The sequence below is a fragment of the Megalobrama amblycephala genome, linkage group LG2 (genome assembly GCF_018812025.1).
Source record: "Megalobrama amblycephala isolate DHTTF-2021 linkage group LG2, ASM1881202v1, whole genome shotgun sequence".
Classification (NCBI taxonomy): Eukaryota; Metazoa; Chordata; class Actinopteri; order Cypriniformes; family Xenocyprididae; genus Megalobrama; species Megalobrama amblycephala.
The window spans coordinates 7,236,963-7,256,945 of NC_063045.1; the positions used below are offsets into that span (position 1 = coordinate 7,236,963).

A 19,983-nucleotide genomic window follows, 5' to 3' on the forward strand; every position below is an offset into this window, starting at 1 on the left:
TCATATTGCCCTATTAATAAAAACTCATTAAACGTTTAGTTTACCCCAAAATTAAAATTCTGTCATCATTTACTCACCCTCATGGCCATTGAAACCTAAAAGTTTATATGTAATAAATTCTATGTAAAATATTTTTTTCTAAAGCTTTTTTTTAATGTCTATTTGATGTTTTTGTAACTTAACACAATAATAACTTTATCTCCCGGGGGTAATTTCTCAGCCAAATTTGATGCATGATTAATTTGCGATTAATTAGATTAAAAAATGTAATTGCTTGACAGCCCTAATACACGCACATATATATTTTCAAACTTTTATTCGATTAATCGTGATGAATCAATTTCACAGCCCTATTATGGCCTTAGGGTGATCTGCAATGATTCAACATAGTTGAGAGGCGTTTTTCTGCTTATTTTACTATCATATTCATATTTGTATGTGTTATATCAAAGTGAAGTGATTATTTTGCAAAATGGAATGATTAATCGAAGAAATAATCAATTAATCACTCATGTTGCTAGTTGCAGGCCTAATTCCTTGCATCCTCTTTTCCAGGTGCTAGATGGTGGTTGCGAAGGCAGTACGTAATGCTGAAGGGGCTCGTCCTGAGTCAGAATGAGTGTCAAAGATGGCGATGGGACGACTAGCCAAGATGGAAAGGCCTACGAACTTCAGATATACCCCCGACTGACTCTGGAGACGGCATCGTGCTGTACTCTCAGAGTCACTAAAGAGGCCACTGCAGCTAGCGTCATCCAGGATGTGGCGGCGGCCCTCGGACTGGACTCCAGCAAGTGCTATGTCCTGGCCGAGGTGAAGGAATGTGGCGGGGAGGAGTGGGTGCTGGAATCGACCGACCTTCCAGTACACAGGGTCCTTCTTTGGCCGAGGAAAGCCCAGGAACAGCATTCTCGAAACGAGGGGTTTTACTTTCTCTTGCAGGAGCGCAACTGCGATGGTTCCATCCGCTATGTGCACCTGCCCGCAGTGGCAAATGAGCAGGAGTCCAAGCGACTGGTTGCTCGGGGTTTCCTCCCACCGCAGCAGGAGGACTTTGAGGACCTCTGCAACCTTCCGGTCCTCAGTGAGGACAGCATCTTGGATAACCTTCGAAATCGCTTTCAGAAGAAGAAGATCTACACGTATGCTGGCAGCATTCTCGTTGCCATCAACCCCTTTAAGTTCTTGCCCATTTACAACCCCAAATATGTCAAAATGTATGAGAACCACCAGTTGGGCCAGCTGGAACCCCATATTTTCGCCATTGCCGATGTGGCCTACTATGCCATGTTGCGCAAGCACATCAACCAGTGTATCGTTATCTCAGGAGAGAGTGGATCGGGCAAAACGCAAAGCACTAACTTTCTCATTCACTGCTTGACGGCCCTCAGTCAGAAGGGCTATGCAAGCGGCGTGGAACGAACCATCTTGGGTGCAGGACCTGTGCTGGAGGTAAGACCACCAACACCTTGATATGAACTGGGTTTGGTTGCATGTTTCACAACATTCGCATGTAGACCCTGTAGATTCCTTTAAGAACTTACTGGGATAGTTGATAACTTTTTCTGAAGTGCCAACATCCTCTTTGACAGATTCTGAGCTTGAGTCTCTAGAGTTTTGAATCAGATGTTATGTTTTAGTGTATTGAAAGGTTGGATGTAAAGGAAGTCAACTGATGGGTTTGCAGTTGTCAGCCGTAGACCTAGTCAACCCCCCAAAATAGTAATGGCATGTAAGAACCACACATTTAATCGTCAAGGTTGCATTTGTTGTGTAGTACTTTATCTTTTATTTGAGCATTTTGCATTCGATTTATGCATGGACATTATTCGAACCATTGGATACTCACTTCCACAAAATAGCTCATTGGTTGGAATTGTAGGGTGTTGAAAAGCACTGTACTTTGTACATTCACAAGGCAGGCTTAAAATAATTGAATTCGGGATCAGAAGATTTGTTTAAGGAACATGGGACAGTTGAAAACTGTTTCTAAAGGTCTTCTTACATTTCATACAGTGCAGATTTTAAGCTCAAGTTATTAGAGTTTCAAAATCGTTCTCATGTTTTGTTGTAAGTTATTAAAAGGGTGAAGATAAAGGAAGTCACTTGATGGGTTTGCGGTTTGTAGTTGTCAACATTCAAACTTGTCAAACCCCAAAAATGGTAATGGCATGTAAGAACTCTAAATTTGATTGTCGATGTTGGATGTTTGTGTAGTATTTTTATTAATTTTGTGCATGGCTTTGAGTCCTTGGAAACTTGTATCTACAAAATGGCTCTTTGATTGGAATTGTAGGGTTTGGAAAAGCACTTTACTTTGAACAATGCTTCGTAACGACCATAATGACAGCTTACCTACAGGTCTCTTGGGCTTCACTGTAAACTGTAGCTCTTTAGATCAGTTATTTACAGAGTTCTTTCCCACAAGCCTGTGCTTGAAACATGGGGTCACAACTTGCTGTACATTCATAGCTCATGTTGCAGTACCGGCTAACCTACATCTGGAGGCTTTTCTTATCGTGTCTCATGCAGTTCTTGTTGTTTTATGTCTCTTGCTCTAAAATGATTGCCCAGTCCCATAAACCTGTTCAAGCACATTCTGTTATTTTGCAAAATTTTAGCAGAAACCCTTCCCCAACCCTGATCTCGTGGTGGTTTATGGTAGCGGTAACCCTTGTGCTGTGGAAACTCTTGCAAGACTGCATTTGGAGAATAGTTAGAGTGGATCTCATGAAATTTTAACAGCTCAAGGATTATCACCTGGAGGCTTTATTCAGATTATTGGAAAGTTGTTTTTCTCCATATTGAAGAAAAATGTGATAACTTGCAATAATGTTAAATAATGCAGTATTTGATATGCTATATGATAATACAGTTATATTTATATTATGTATTAAATATATCTAAAAACTGAAAATGATATAACCAACATGTTTCACATTCTTTTTTTGAGAAGAAAGTAGGTAAAGACTAGAAGGGATACAGCTACGGCCACTGAACATTTTAATATTTATTTATTTAATTTAATAACTGTAGTTGTAGTATTGTAAGGGTAGGTTTAGGGTTGGGGATAGGTGTAGTCGTTAATACAATACAATCTGATAAGTAGCAAATTAACTTACTGTTATTTTATTATGAAATTTTGCCTCCCTTCCGGCCGTTGCTGTATCCCTTCTAGACACAACCAAGAAAGTACCCCTACTACTACTGTAGCATTAGCTACATAAAAAAAGTGTTATTTTAACGTCAGTGTAAACCAAGGGAGTTTAGGGTTTCAGGTATAGGCCTACATTAGGTTCATTTAACAACAGAAATTGAATAATCAAAAGTAAAAATAAAAAACTTTTAAAATGCACTGATTCTTATTAAAGCTACAAAAGTTATTCAGTCAAGAGCAGTGAGTGATTTTCTCTTTGTCTTTTGTTTGATTAAGCACGCAGACGGAAGCAGATTTTTAGGCTGCTGTCACTTTAAGAGCTAATGCACGGATCCAATATACTGTTACACGCACGCTTTCTTTCTCAACTGTTTAGTCAACTTAAGGCATAACTGACTGCGTTTGTGAATACTCACCAAGATGGGCATTTTGACATAATTTTGTGTTTATTTGGCCATAAAAGCTGTGGAAGAGAACTGAATTCGGGATCACGCACTGTCTGAGAGGTGGCTTACTGTGCACAAGAACTTTGTTTACTGCATTTAATAAAATAAATCACCATTTTCCTGTGCATTGGGTTACCAGCGCGGTCCAAGTCCAAGCCAATTCATTTCCACTCTCAATGTAATACCACATTTAACATTTTAATCAACAGTGCATTTTTTTGTAATCCTTTTACCAAACTGTCTTGGAGTATCGCAATAATATCGAATCGTGAGTTCAGTATCCTAATATGTATCGAATTGTGACATGAGGGTATCATCACACCCCCAAAAATAAGCATGTCACACGTATTCAACAGTCATGTGTCCAGTCTACTCTCTGCTGTCTGCGTCAACCTAAAACTTGGACTTTGCATAATCTTTTGAAGTATTCAAATCATTCAATTATCGTAAGCCATTGCGATGCGTACACCTGAGATATTTCAACCTTTTTGATACATCATGCAGCCCTATCCAGATTTCACACTTGCATTCAAATGCTGTTTTTGAAGTCATTTATCATGCAATCCCTTTGGTAAAAAACCAACCCACTCGGCTTCCGAGATTCACATCTCTTCTTTGTACTTAAGAAAGTTTCCTGTACACATGATGATGTCATGAGAAACCGTTTGGTGTCATATCTTATCTCAGCCCCCTTATATCAGCGCAAAGTTCACTCACGTAGCAAGTCCTGGAAGAGATGAAAGATGGCAGGTTTTGTGTTGACGCTTGCTTCAGTGTTTGTGGTTTCTGAAAACTAGAAGTCATTTCCCCGCAGTCAGCATAGTCATTGTCCCTTGGCAGACATGTCTTCAGGCTTCATTACAGAATATTCCTGCTTCTCTGCGCTTGTGGTGAGAAGCAGGGGTCGATTGAACACGGAGACCAGAACAAAGCTCCATCCAGACGTTTTCAATGATAGGAGTCAGATCTCATTGAGGTTTCGCTTCCTTTTATGGTCTTATGAAGTTTGTTTGCCTCATTCATCTTCCAAGACTATCAGTTGGTTCTGATTTGTTAAAAAAGCACACAATATTCCATTTATTATTCTTTCCATTGTAATAGAGAGAAATGTTACCATATGTGGGTCAATACAAAGTTCCTGCTTCTAGTCCAGCCATCCACGTGTGACAGATGGATGGATAAATCAACTGAGCTTAGTTGCAGTCCCATTTCTAACCTTTTGGACCACAAGGAACCACCGTCAGCATGTTAGTCTCAGTTAGCAAGTTATCAAGTTACCAATTGACCCTTCGCCGGGAGTTTGATTGACAAGCGATCTAACTAATCATAACGCAGAATCCGCCATTTTGTCCGACAAAGCAGTCAGGAGTTAGAAGATTAACCTCAGTGGACTTAACTTGAAAAATGGTGTTTACTGACGTCTTTCCGCGTTTGAAACAACCTTCCTTCTGATGTTCATTCATGTTTATTTGATGCTATAAATTAACTAGTAGGAAGAGATGATGGGTTCACGAGCCGCTTGAGCTGAGGCGCTACAGCGATCTGGCACGACACATTAAAGAGCCACAAAACATTTTTTATTGTTCGAATTTCTTAAAAAAATTACACAATTTGAAAGCTGGGACTTTGTTTGATATCATAAGCAACCTGCTCTGTCTTGTCTGTCGACGTGTTGTCAGTGTCCTCTTTGCTCCGCTATGTATTTTTCACTCTGTGTGGCGTGACGGCGCCATGGCTAGTCGGATATAGCAACAGTAACTAAGGGGGGGCGGGTCTTTGCGAAGGGTCAATTGTGGAATAGTTAACTGGTTCTAATTGTCACCTACTGAAGAGCCTCAGCCAGTAGCAAATGGTTTGTCTAGGTTTTGCTTTAAACTGTTACAAGGAAATTCATGGACTGTGACTCAAAGTAAATTGTAATTTTGCAGTCCTTTCTTTTTAAGGCTGCACATTATTGTCTCAGTTTCAACTTGCATATTTTTTATGATGTAAACAGAGATCTTTGGCATCAGTTGTCGTTGACCAGCACGTCAGACCGGTTTTGGTCGCCTTTTCACCGGAGCTACAATCTTTCATTATCCCCTCCTACAAACAACCGTATTGCTTTGTTTGAATGCATATTTGACCTTGGCGTCATTGCATTCTAAATACTAGAAAAAGTATCTACGTTGAGTGACCTATTTATGTGGTACATTCTTCTTGAAATGCCCTACAGGAGTCAGGAGAACAGTTTGGAATCCATCAAGCCAAAAATGTGTTTTTCTTCCAGATCCAAGTGGCTTTTAGTGCATTACGTCATTGAGTATCAGATAACAGGAGAGGTTTTTTTCTTGCCACAGACCCTGCAAATGCCACTGAGCTCTTGCTTTTTTTAGCAGTACAACAAGACGTCTCTGCAAACACCTCTGCTTTCTGTTTTGCAGGCATTGCCAAGCAACTGTGAGAGTTTCGTTCACACGTAATGCTCTTATATATGAGTCCTCTGAAGTAATACTTCTGCTGGCCACAGACAGGAAGTTCCCTCTGGCTGATCACTTCAACAGGAAGTGGTAGCTGTAGAAGCTACGCTCCCCATTGGTCAGTCTGCGCACGGGGTGTTGAGAGTCAGCATATTGTTCCTCAGGAAGCTGTAATGGCTATTTTGTGGCCATTGTTTATCTCTCGGCTTTGTGTTAGTCTTGTGTGGACTTTGGCTTATGAGATGGTCTGAGCTATTTTAGTGGTACAACAGTAACTGTAATAAGACACGTGGGATGTCGACATGTGGAAAGGTTTGTGAAATGAAACACCCCAAGAGTCCATTTTGTCATTACAGGCCCATCCGAGGCCTAATAACCTCAGTCGTCTCCAATTTCCAGCAACCTGGAAAGAAAAGTCTGTTAATTTAAAGATCTAAATGCCTTATTACTGTAGTCAAGCACCAGAAGTCTGTAACTTGGAGGATAAACACAGGCATAGTAAACAATGAGGCCTACATTACACTATCTTTTGTGATAAAAGGTTTTAATGAGTTGATTCATTTTTACTATAATACTAGCTTTTTTTTTCTTTTTTTTTTTACTTCATACATGAATTAATGTTTATGGATTAACTTAATTCTCTTAAACATTTTTTAAATGCTCCACACAGCCACTGGTTTGCTTGATAATTCCTTTATTTTCTATATAGTTTTTAATACATATTGCCTACATTTAAGCTCGTTTAACAAATATTATAAGTAAAAATTAAACATTTAGGAGTAATTCAAGTGTAATGGACCAGACTCTGTTGTCTGTTTCCACCGTAACGGCGCTGGATCTTGTGCTGTAGACGGCTCGCGTTCAGCAGGGGAACTGTTAACTTCAGACCGCCGCCTGCGTTTCACTCGTAGCCGAAAAATACTTTGACTGACTCCATAACCTGTCCATAAATAATCAGTGTACAATTCTGAGAACATATTATAAGTATCCTAAGTATTTATACTCTGTATATTTTTGAATAAAATCACAAAATTTTATGCAAAGCTTCAGGCGTTTCCATCACGCAAAAAGACAGATTCGACACTCGTTTAGGTGACTCACATCGCACCCCTGTATGTTGCTTTGCATAAAATTAAAAGATATACAGAACAATAACATTTTTTTAGATAAAATAAAATGTACACAAACCTGTACTTTACCGAAGATATGCACCAATTTGAAGGAGCTGCACTGCTCTCTCCTAAAGAGGTCGATAAATAACTCAACTCTTGGGTTATTACTTCTGACCCAGGAGCTGGGTAACGCAAAAACTACCCAAACACTGGGTCGTTACGTCTGACCCAGGATCTGGGTAACACAAAAACTTCCCAAACACTGAGTTGTTACGTCTGACCCAGGATCTGGGTAACACAAAAACTTCCCAAACACTGAGTTGTTACGTCTGACACAGGATCTGGGTAACGCAAAAACTACCCAAACACTGGGTCGTTACGTCTGACCCAGGATCAGGGTAACACAAAAACTACCCAAACACTGAGTTGTTACGTCTGACCCAGGATCTGGGTAACACAAAAACTTCCCAAACACTGAGTTGTTACGTCTGACCCAGGATCTGGGTAACACAAAAACTTCCCAAACACTGAGTTGTTACGTCTGACCCAGGATCTGGGTAACACAAAAACTACCCAAACACTGGGTCGTTACGTCTGACCCAGGATCTGGGTAACACAAAAACTACCCAAACACTGGGTTGTTACATCTGTTCCAGGATCTGGGTAACACAAAAACTACCCAAACACTGGGTTGTTACGGCTGACCCAGGAGCTGGGTAACACAAAAACTTCCCAAACACTGGGTTGTTACGGCTGACCCAGAATCTGGGTAACACAAAAACTACCCAAACACTGAGTTGTTACATCTGTTCCAGGATCTGGGTAACACAAAAACTACCCAAACACTGGGTTGTTACGGCTGACCCAGGAGCTGGGTAACACAAAAACTACCCAAACACTGGGTTGTTACGTCTGTTCCAGGATCTGGGTAACACAAAAACTACCCAAACACTGGGTTGTTACGGCTGACCCAGGAGCTGGGTAACACAAAAACTACCCAAACACTGGGTTATGTCTGAGCCAGGAGCTGGGTAACACAAAAACTACCCAAACACTGAGTTGTTACGGCTGACCCAGGATCTGGGTAACACAAAAACTACCCAAAGACTGGGTTGTTACGTCTGTTCCAGGATCTGGGTAACACAAAAATTACCCAAAGACTGGGTTGTTACGTCAGTTCCGGGATCTGGGTAACACAAAAACTACACAAGCACTGGGTTGTTACGGCTGACCCAGGATCTGGGTAACACAAAAACTACCCAAAGACTGGGTTGTTACGTCTGTTCCAGGATCTGGGTAACACAAAAATTACCCAAAGACTGGGTTGTTACGTCTGTTCCAGGATCTGGGTAACACAAAAATTACCCAAAGACTGGGTTGTTACGTCTGTTCCAGGATCTGGGTAACACAAAAACTACCCAAACACTGAGTTGTTACGGCTGACCCAGGATCTGGGTAACACAAAAACTACCCAAAGACTGGGTTGTTACGTCTGTTCCAGGATCTGGGTAACACAAAAACTACCCAAAGACTGGGTTGTTACGTCTGTTCCAGGATCTGGGTAACACAAAAATTACCCAAAGACTGGGTTGTTACGTCTGTTCCAGGATCTGGGTAACACAAAAACTACCCAAAGACTGGGTTGTTACGTCTGTTCCAGGATCTGGGTAACACAAAAACTACCCAAACACTGGGTTGTTACGTCTGTTCCAGGATCTGGGTAACACAAAAACTACCCAAACACTGGGTTGTTACGGCTGACCCAGGATCTGGGTAACACAAAAATTACCCAAAGACTGGAAAAATAGCCCAAAAGGCACAGGACTTCGGTAGAAAAAATAACCCAATATTTTTAGCGTAAATTAGGATTAATCAACTATTCTTTCTTAAGAGCACTCCATGTTTATGTATTTCATTCCCTAAAGTCATAGCTATTTTTTTTTTTTTTTTTTTTTTTTCAGAAAATGTACAAATGTGTAGTGTTTGTTATTGTGAGAGAATGAATTGATGCCTCTTTCTGCCTGAAGGATGTTTGTTTAAATGCCATTGTGTTCATGGTCTCAATTAGCGCTCGTACACGCTGTCACCAGCTAATATCATAATGGCAAACAAAACCACCCGTACTCGTCTTTTTGTGCTAATGCTGAAGAGGCAGAAAAAGAATGAAGTCACAGTTCACTTCTTGAGATGGCGAGAATGTCTTGGCCTGATATTTGGACATGATTGCTCCGAGGCCGAGAATAAAAGGAGAAGCTGCTATATTTAACAGTCATGTGAGTGTCCCATAGTGTTATTTGTGAGTAATAGGATTCTACTGGCCTTTTATAAAGAGTCTTTGTTGATTCGAGATGCATTGTATGCATGGCTTAGATTTCAGTGGCCGTCAAACCAGATGGGTGAACGATGTGCAGTTCAGGCAGAAAATGAATAGTCTGTTGTCTGTTTAGAGTTATACACAGTTGTTTTGTCATTTAAATAGATATAAATAAACCTTGGATTTAGCATGCATGCTGTTGCACACAAATAAATATGTATATGTACATATGTTTGTGGGTATATACATAAATAATATATATTATAAAATATAAATAATGTATAATGTTACATATTGTTTATATATATCATTCAATAATAAATAAAATGTTAATGATAATTAAATACATATATTAATAATTGTGTAAATATGTATTATACATATATATATTATAAATAAGGTAATGTAATATTTAATAAGAATTGAATTATGTATTTGTATTTTTTGTATTTTATTTATATAGCACCAGTTTGATACAACGTTAGTTGTCCAAAGTGCTTCACAGTGCCAAGAAAAAACAAAATAAAAAAATAAATAAAAAAAATAAAACAATACAAAACACACACATTAAACATCAATTATATTTATTATATATAAATATTTTTTGTATATAATGTAAACAATTATATTTTATATGCATTTTAGTATTAATAAAAATTAATATTATTATTGTATTAATATAATAATTATTATAAATGCTATTAATAATAATAAAAAACAAATATATAATAGTTTATATTTGTATGATTTAAAATTTATTATAATATATATAATATGCAATGTAATTTAATAATTTACAAACTAATAATTATGTATATATAATATATAATTTGTAATAAATATATACATAATTAATATATAATGTATTAAATTTATATCATATAATAATTAAATATTTATTATGTAGACAATAATTTATTATATTTTTATATGTATATCTATATAAATAATATATAATAAACTATAACATTGCATTTATTTATTATTAATGTTGTTATTGTTATACATAAATTTTTTCTTATGAAAAATTAATAATCCTAAATTGTTATATTAATATAATAATATTTATGTTTCAATATTGAATTTTTCCCTCTCAGACCTCATGCGTGGCAGCAGGTGAGTCAGTTTCACACACTGCTGTTGTTGTTTTAGTGAGTTTTCAGAGTGACTCAGAGGGTCGGTCCCTGCCTCTGCTCAAATCGGAGTTAACCTGAGTGATATTTATTGTTGTTGAAGTTGTAGTTTCTATACGGAACTAGAGACTTGTGGCTTTGTCGTGGAAAACTGCAGCGAGCTGCTGACTCCCAAATAACGAGGAAGAATAAGAACTAGTCCAGACAGGTCGGCAGATTTCTGTCTTCTCCCCGACCCCTTTTTATTTTCTTTCCCAGGTCTGGCAGAAAAGCGTTTAGCTTTTAGCTAAACAGTTTGTTTGCTGTTGCGACATTCTGACAGAAAAAATGCTCCTCTGCGGCATCGTTGAGTTTCCTCATACCCCTTGAGTCCCACAACCAATCACAGCGTTTGTAAGGACATGTTTGAGTCTGAACCGTCTGACTGCTTGAGTGAGAGGTGTTGTGTTGTTTATCTAGTGACTTCTTCTGTACGCTTTCCAACTTACTTGAGAAAATTCTTTCACTTCTGTGTTTATTCCCCGTGAATCTTATGATTTTTCTTCTTATGAACATTCTCATGAACTTTCTTCCTGTCATGTCCCAGAAATCTTTGGTGAAAGGTTTCATTTTGTCGTGTCTTGAGAATCTTAAAGAAATAGTTCACCTAAAAATAAAAATTCTTGTCATAGTTTATATGAATTATTATTGTCATTCTAAAATAAAGCTATTATTTCTGCTATAAATAATACATTTATTTATTTTTACTTGGTCTTTTATTTTTTCACTTAATTTAATTTAATTCATTTTATTTATTTTTATTTATGTATTTCTTATTTACTTTATTTTATGGATGCTTTATATATTTACATAGTCATTTATTTTTTGTTGATTTATTTTGATTTACTTATTTATTTCGTTTTTTGCTAGGTCTAATAATTTAGTGGTTTATTTATTTTAGTCATTTTTTGTTTGTTTGTTATTGTTTAGATTTACTTAGTTATTATTCATGTACTTAGGGATTTATTTTTATTTACTTAGTTATTTGTTTTTATTTTATCATTATCCATTAACTTTGTTATTGTTTATTTATATTTTAGTTATTTGTTAGATAATATTTTATTTATTTTTACTTATTCTTTTTTTTTCATGTAATTTAATTCATTTTATTTTCATTTATTATTTCTTATTTACTTTATTTCTATTTTGGATGTTAAATATTTACATAGTCATTTAATGTTTTGTTTTTGTTTTATTTATTTAGTTTGATTTACTTATTTATTTAGTTTTTGCTTGGACTTTATTTATTTTTTACTTATTTTTATTTGCGTTTATTTTGTCATTTTTAGATGTAATTAGTTATTTATTTACAGTTTTATTATGTACGTACGTATTGATTTATTTTATTGATTTATTTTATTTAATATTTATTAACTTTATTTGTTTATATTTATTTAGTTATTTGTTTTTTTATTTTATTTTTTATTTATTTTTTGCTTAGTCTATTTATTTCTTGGTTTGTTTATTTGTTTACTTGATTATTTTTACTTTTTATTTATTTGTTTATTTACTTCATTACTACTTTTATAGGTTCATTATATATTTACTTGGTCATTATTTTTTAGTTAGTTTTTTTATTTTATTTGTTGTATTTTTGTTTTTTTATTCATTATTTATTTAATTTCTTTTTATTCATTTATTTCTATTTATTTATTTGTAAAATCTTCGTGCAGTTCTTTTCAGTACTTTGGTATTTCATATTGACCATGTCCATCAAACTCCAGAAATGACCAAATACACTGTTAAAGCATCATGAAAGTAGTCCATAGAGTCATGCACTATATATGATGTGATGCTCATGATGGACAGAGAGGGAGGGAAAACCTTGCATCGTAAATATCTTTATTGGCATTAATATGAGAAAGCTGTTGGTCATACGGACAACTATTGGATACTTTTATTCTTTTATTTGGAGCTTGACATGTAGCTGCTTGAAGCTGTTGTTAGGAAAGAGTTGGATGAAGTTTCTTGCTTTGTGTTCCAGAACTGACAGAATTGTAATTTTTGGGCAGTCCTGATTGGCTACACTACACATTCCAGCTTTCCCCAATATTTGGTCGTGTGCTCTGTGAAACGGGTCACAGGTCGACTGCAGGGAATCTTAATTAGGTTAGCGCCCTTCCCCCTCCCCCAGCCGTTTTTCCACTGGTGTCTGGCACAAAGCCTCCCTCTTTAACATGCACAGAGCCCACTTCCCCCCGCCGCAGGGCTTTTGTTGGCCGATCTGGGCGAACACTGTCCCACATTGAGGGAAGGGGCTGCGCTGTGCCCTCTGGCAGAGGTTGGCATTGGCCCGCGGCGCTTTCCACACCAGAGCCGCATTAATCACGGGACCGTTGTCACACAGATGGAGGTGTGAACGGACGGGTGGAGGAGGAGGTGACGTGATTTTACAGGCGATAACATCAGGAGTCGGAGCACAGAACTGACGGCCATCAGGCGCTTCACTCAAATACAGACTGTTTGTTTGTTTTAGTCAGTCGGGCTGGAGTTATTTGCATCTGAAACATGATTTAATCTTTTTTTTTTTTGATTTAGGCTTTTTTAAATCTGTTCCTCTTGTCTTTATATACTATTTAAATATATATTCTTATATGGTTTTGTTTGTTGTTTAAAAAGTTTATCCATTAACAATTCTATTATTATTAATAAAATTGATAATTTCATATTATTAATAATTATTATAATAGTTAAAAGAATAGTAATGCTAATAATAGTAGTAATTAGTAATATACTTTTTATTATTGCATTTTGTTTATATATATATATATATATATATATATATATATATATATATATATATATATATATATATATATATATATATATATATATATATATATATATTGTATATATTTTATTATTAGTAATTGGTAATCACATTATTATTATTATTATTTAAATGATGATACAATTATAATCATAATTTTATTTAATAATACATTTGTATTGTTTAGCTATATGTATAATTTTATCTATTTTATTATTAGTAATTTTAATCACATTAAGAATTATTATTAATATTATTATTATTTAAATGATACAATTATAATCATAATTAATAATATTTTAATTAATAATACATTTGTATTGTTTAGCTATTATATAAATATATAATATATATATATATATATATATAGTTTATTATAGTTTATTATAGTTTATTATAATTTTAATGTTTTATTATTGATAATTGGTAATTACAGTAAGAATTATTATTATTGTTGTTATTATTATTATTTATATTGAATTTATATCGAATTTAATGAATAATACAGTTGTATTGTTTTGAAATAGTTTATTGTTAATCTATTACTCTTGATATTTATTTATATTTTTATTCCTAGTTTGTAATAATAATAATAATAATAGTAATAATAATATAAATTATTTTAGATCATTTACAGAAATAGCATGTTTTTTCTTATTTTTAAAAGAACTGTAATGATAATAAAAATAGCGGTAATAATGTTTTAATAAAATATTTGTATTTTATTAAATCAAATAGTTTGTAATATTGTATATATTGTTATCATTTGTGAAAATATTATTAAAAATAAGTATTGTTTACAGAATAATAATTATCATAATTGATGATAATGTTTACTGTAAGTACTAGTTTATCGTTATTTAGCTATTATATTTTAATTAATTATTAGTAATTGATGATAATAAATATTATACGAAAATGTAATAATTATAATATTATTAATAATGCCATCATAATATCATTTAAAATCATTTTTAATGTTCAGTTTAGATCAAAATGTAAAGATTAGAATGACCACAAAATACTCATGTCTTCCTGTAACATACAAATCAAAACTTAAAGTGAAACAAAAAATATATCATTTTCACACATCCTGTTTTTTTTTTTTTTTCTCTCAACAGGCATTTGGAAATGCCAAGACCGCCCACAACAACAACTCCAGCCGATTTGGAAAGTTCATCCAGGTCAATTACCTAGACAGCGGAGTGGTGCGAGGGTGAGAAACCATTTTTTTCGCTTTCATTTCATCTGTGCTGCAGCCACAGTCACGTTCGTGAGGAGTGTGATGGAGCCTGTGGCCTTCAGTAAGTGACCCTTGCCTTTTGAAGTTCTTATCAGCTGCTGTTCGCTCTCACACACCCTGCCATCTGCCGCTGTGTCACTGCGGTAACTGCAGACGTCACACTCCAGTCATACGCATCACTTCCTTCTTCACACTGTGTAAACACAATTAAGGAACCAGTGGATCTGACATGGTTCCTCCACCGCAGAGCAGCTTTGATAGCAGAGATCAGTGGATGAATGCCTGTGTTGTGCTTGACTTTTGTGGTTTATTGTTCATTCTGGGAAACTGACTCGAATTTTACATGTTGTCTGTCTCGTTTTCTTTTTATTTGTTTCCTCCTTACTCCTTTTGAGAGTGTAGAGAGATCGACTCAATTATGTAATTCACAGTGCTTCATGATAGTGGGCGGAGCTAACAAAATCTTTTGGTGTGTTTTGCTTGTTTTGACTCCCTGATTGGTGGAATTTTCTGTACAGCATTATGGGTAATGTAGTTTTTCCACCAGGAACACAATTATTTTAAAAATAAGCTGAAATAATGCGATCTGATGGCTTCAACAGAAGCAAATACCATCGATGAACAACCTCGTCGCTCACAATAATGGCTGTCTTTAATGGTTTATAATTTAATGTTCACAATCAAATTTCCCTATAGAGAAAATTAATGGGGTTTTTACCACTTATTTTAATCAAAATATTGTGGGTGTAATATTACCTGGACATTTTTGGACCAAACATTCGCGTGACATTCACCCACTGCGCTTTGATCCATGTGCTTTTTTAGTCGAAAGGGGCTTTTGCACTGGAGCAACGTTTTCATAAGCCGCGCTTCCACTGAAATTACCTGAAAAATTTTGTCCAAGGAACCTTTTTTTTTCCCCTGACCTTTTGTCTGCATTTCCATCGCAGTCTAAAGTACTGTGAATATTAGGCAAATTAGTCTGGTGATGTAGGACTGAGTGTGACTTTCCAGTTCCCGCTGGATTTTGTCGTCCGCATATAAGCTTAATAAAGCCAGAACCTCATCGTTGGTCCATCGCTCAAACAGTCTTTTAAAAATAGTGGTGGTTGACCAGTCAACCAATCAAACTGTTGCATGAACTCAATCAATGTTCAGCAACCAAGTCCCACCCCCGAAAGTTCCAGAACTTTGGAAAAGTACTCCCTCGTGAGCAGGGACTTTCTGAGGAGGAGGGATTTTTTACCCGGAACTTCATTTAGACCCTGGTTCCTGTGGTCGAAACACACCGAGTACCACCCCAAAGTCCCTAGTTCCTGGGGAAAGTTCATGTGGTGGAAAAGCAGCTATAATTCCTATAACTATTGGCTTTTTGGCAGGTTCTCAGCGCAGGAACTGGGAACGATTTTAGTTTTAGATTTTAGCTTTTTGTCCCTCCATTGACAGTCTATGCAACTACCATTTTCAAGTCCCAGAAAGGTGTCCAAGAAAATGATGTCTATACTCCCTTTATGGGGCTTGAAAGTCAGTTGTGTAGACTGACAATGGAGGGACAGAAATTTAATTAAAATATCTTCATTTGTGTTCTGAAGATGAACGAAAGTCTTACGGGTTTGGAACGACATGAGGGTGAGTAAATGATGACAGAATTTTCATTTTTTTGGTGAACTAACCCTTTTAAAAGATGTCACTGTCGGCCGGCTTACGTCACTCCAGAGTTCCTACTGGCGGTGCGAATGCAACCATGAAAACGGCCATAGGGGAAAATGTCAATCTCAGGGGGCCGTCCTGGTGGCTAGTTTCTATAACTGAGTTCCTATAACTACCCGGTGCGAAAGCCCTTAATGGTGACTGCGCTGCACTTGTACTCCTCTAAACAAAGGCCGAGAGAAGTCAATAAAGCCATACGGATGCTTTCAGTGGCCCTATTGTTCTCCGGCCCAGTGTAGGGTGGCCTACTTCATCGGATGACGGTCATTAAGTGGACACTGGACACTAGTACACTCACTGTACCTTTTGCTTCAAAACTAAGTTTGTGTTATTAGGATTCATCCCAGATTTGGTTCAAGTCTTAGAATGCCTTATCGAAGATCTTTTTGATGGATAATGAATGGGAATAAAGAGGGTGTTCATGGTTGCACTCTGTTGAGGGTTTTGTTTAGGCCATCTGCCGCATTGATTGACATCTGTGCGCTTTGAAGCTCTGATTTATGACAAAGAGCTGCTGGCATCTGAAGTTTGAAATGTTTCTCATTGTCTTTCAGGGCTGTGGTTGAAAAATATCTGCTGGAGAAATCCCGCTTGGTGTCCAGAGAGAAGAACGAGAGGTAAAACCTTTCGAAATGTTTTTACTTTGCGGTGAAAACCAGACTTGTCTAGAGACAGATGGTTCCCACAGACGAGCGTGTGTATCTGTTGATCCATTGCTCTGATAATCTTCTGCAGCACTAACCTCATCTTTATCAGCTCACTGTGGTAGTTGTAGAAGATAATCAGGTTGCAGAACTCGAAAAACAGACCCTGTACCGGTGTAGGGCTAAAAATAGTAACGCTACGAACTTAGCAACATTTTTCAGTAGCATGACAGAAGATAAGATGTTTCCAAAATATTGTAAAACGTCTTTGTTACAAGCTAACTACCATGTGGCATTTGGGATTCCCCTTAGTGAACTGATTAATTTGAATAGTTAATGTGAAAGAAATTGGTCAAAAAAACAAGATATCACCTCCTTCAGATGTAATTTTTATTTCTATTGAATTAAATAAATATATAATATTTTGGGGGACAAACTGTATTATGGTAAATATTTTAATGTAAATCAGCCTAAATAAATAGTACTATGATTTGATTCATTCAAATGGTTCATGCAAATGATTTAGTCCAAAAACAAGATCTCAAGATCTTTCAAATTTAATAAATAAATAAAGATAAAATATAAATACATTTAAATAAATGAAAAAAAAAAACAGATTTTAAATAAAAATCAGTATAATTAAATATTACCGTCTTTTCATCACTAAATCCCTCATCACTAAATGAAAGCTAAATGAAAATGAATGCCTAATTATTTCAGGGGCCTTATCACAAGTCCATTGTTTTTGAATTTCTGTGTTACTTTTGCTGTATTTCCACACTTAAAACAATGATTTGGTACCACTGTCCTCTTTTGCGCTAAGAAATAAATCTCCAGGCGATTCTCTCCCAAGTGGTTTCATTGTTGTCAGCATTAAGTCTGAGAATGATTCAGTGGGCTATATAACACTTTAATTGTCAAGAAATTACTTTTCTTTAAATGTTTTGGTTCAACATACTTACCTGTTGATCAAACAATGCCTTAAAATTACACCAGAACATTTTTATTTCATTTTATTTAGTAACTTCTTGATAAGAAAATCTTATTTTCCTGAATAATTTTGACATGTTTCTTTGGTAATTGATTAAGCAGACTTGCTGGAACATTATATCTCCTAAGATCCTTAACATGTCTTCTACATAATTGAGTAATTGCTGACTTTCAGAAGTTTCAGAGGGTGTGTACTCATTTATGCTGTGCATCGTACATGAATTGGTCCAAAAACAAGATATCTCCTCCTTCAAGTTTAATATCTGAATAAATTGAAACAGACTTTTTTTTGTATTACAAACGAGTATTTTAATTTAAATCAATATAAATAAATAGTACCATTATTTATGAATGAATTGAGTTCATGTAAATGAATATTCAAAAACAAGATATCATAGGACAGCTGTTTCTAAAATATTGTATAGTAAAATGGCTTTTTGTAGCGCATAGCATTGGGATTTGCCATAGTGAATTGATTAATTTGAATGTTTGTCTAAAAACAAGTTCAGTAGTTCAGTGTCATTAGCTGCCTTTTGTTAAGTAAGCTAAGCTAGCAAGTAAGCTAAGTAAGCAAACTACCATTTCAAACTAACTCTTCACACAGGAACTACCACGTGTTTTACTATCTGCTGGTGGGCGCGTCGGAGGACGAGCGGCGAGAATTCAAGCTCCTGCAGCCCGAAGAATACTTCTACCTCAAACAGGTGAACGTTCTCATATACGCTCATTCTGAGTCCTTCACCATCGCTCTACAATTAAACAACATCCAGTTAGCCTGGAATTGCAACGGTCTTTTGCTCTTCGCTTGCAGCAAAACTTTACGATAGAAGATGCGGATGACCTTCGACACGACTTCGAGCGACTGCAGCAGGCGATGGAGATGGTCGGCTTCTGCCGGCCACCAAAAGACAGTGAGTCTCCTGTCAAACCATACGGACTCATGTCTTTGCAGACTCGTATCTGAGAGGTTTGGTTTGTTGTTGCGTTCCTTGTAGGATATTCTCCATCCTGTCGGCCATCTTGTACCTGGGTAACGTGACGTACAGTCAGAAGTCGTCCGGCAGAGAGGAAGGGCTGGAGGTCGGGCCTCCGGAGGTGCTTTCAACGCTCTCAGACCTGCTGAAGGTAAATGTCTTTTTGAAACCTCCCATCTGTGCAGTAGCCCCTCACTGCAGAACACACGAGATCCAGAGGGTGGAGACGGGTAGGTTAAGGGATATGTAAAGTGGGAGGAGTTGGATCCCTGGATCTCTGACCCTTTTTTTTTCCAGATTTTTTTCAACCTGAAGTTTGACCCAAGTGAGTTACGTAAATCAGAAGGGGGGAAATAGCTGCATTTTGAAATGCATTTAAAATACATGTGTTTAATGCATGGATACCTTGCCAAATGTGTCATGAGAATCATTTATAAATTTGTTGTCAACAAAAGAGAAGTTTTAAGGGTCTCCTAGCGGTTTTACACCCAAATAAAAGCTGTATACTGCCATAAATATTAAATATTATTTTTTCATGTTTTGTAAAATAAAATAATTATTTTATGTATTATTATTTATTATTATAATTATTATATACATACATTTATTTATCAGTACAAAAGTATTATTTCAATATTAATATATTTCTTAATTGATTTATTATTATAATTCAAAAAATATTCAACATAGTTTGAATAATATTAATTATTTTATATTTTATTTCATATTATTATTATTATTGAATATTCTTTTTTACATTACGATAGTATTATTGCAATAGTAATATACTAATATATTCCTTTTTTATTTTATTTTTAATAATTTAAATAATTGAAAAACAAAAATATTATTATTTGATTTATTATAAATATTTTCTTTTCATTTTCTTTTTATTCTATACATAATTTTATAAATATTTTATATTATTATTATTATTATTATTATTATTGAATGATCATTTTTACTGTACAGTAGTATTATTGCAATATTAA

At 35.6% G+C, this 19,983-nt stretch overlaps 1 protein-coding gene across 1 annotated transcript in view; it reads left to right on the plus strand.

The window, feature by feature from the left end:
• Positions 1-19,983, plus strand: part of LOC125263353 (unconventional myosin-IXb) — a 54,060-nt gene that overhangs the window by 15,277 nt on the left and 18,800 nt on the right. The window contains 7 exon segments of the mRNA XM_048182367.1: positions 556-1,452; positions 14,552-14,646; positions 16,938-17,000; positions 18,622-18,721; positions 18,829-18,907; positions 18,910-18,928; positions 19,013-19,142. Coding sequence (XP_048038324.1) covers positions 616-1,452; positions 14,552-14,646; positions 16,938-17,000; positions 18,622-18,721; positions 18,829-18,907; positions 18,910-18,928; positions 19,013-19,142 — 1,323 coding nt within the window. The 5' untranslated portion in view covers positions 556-615.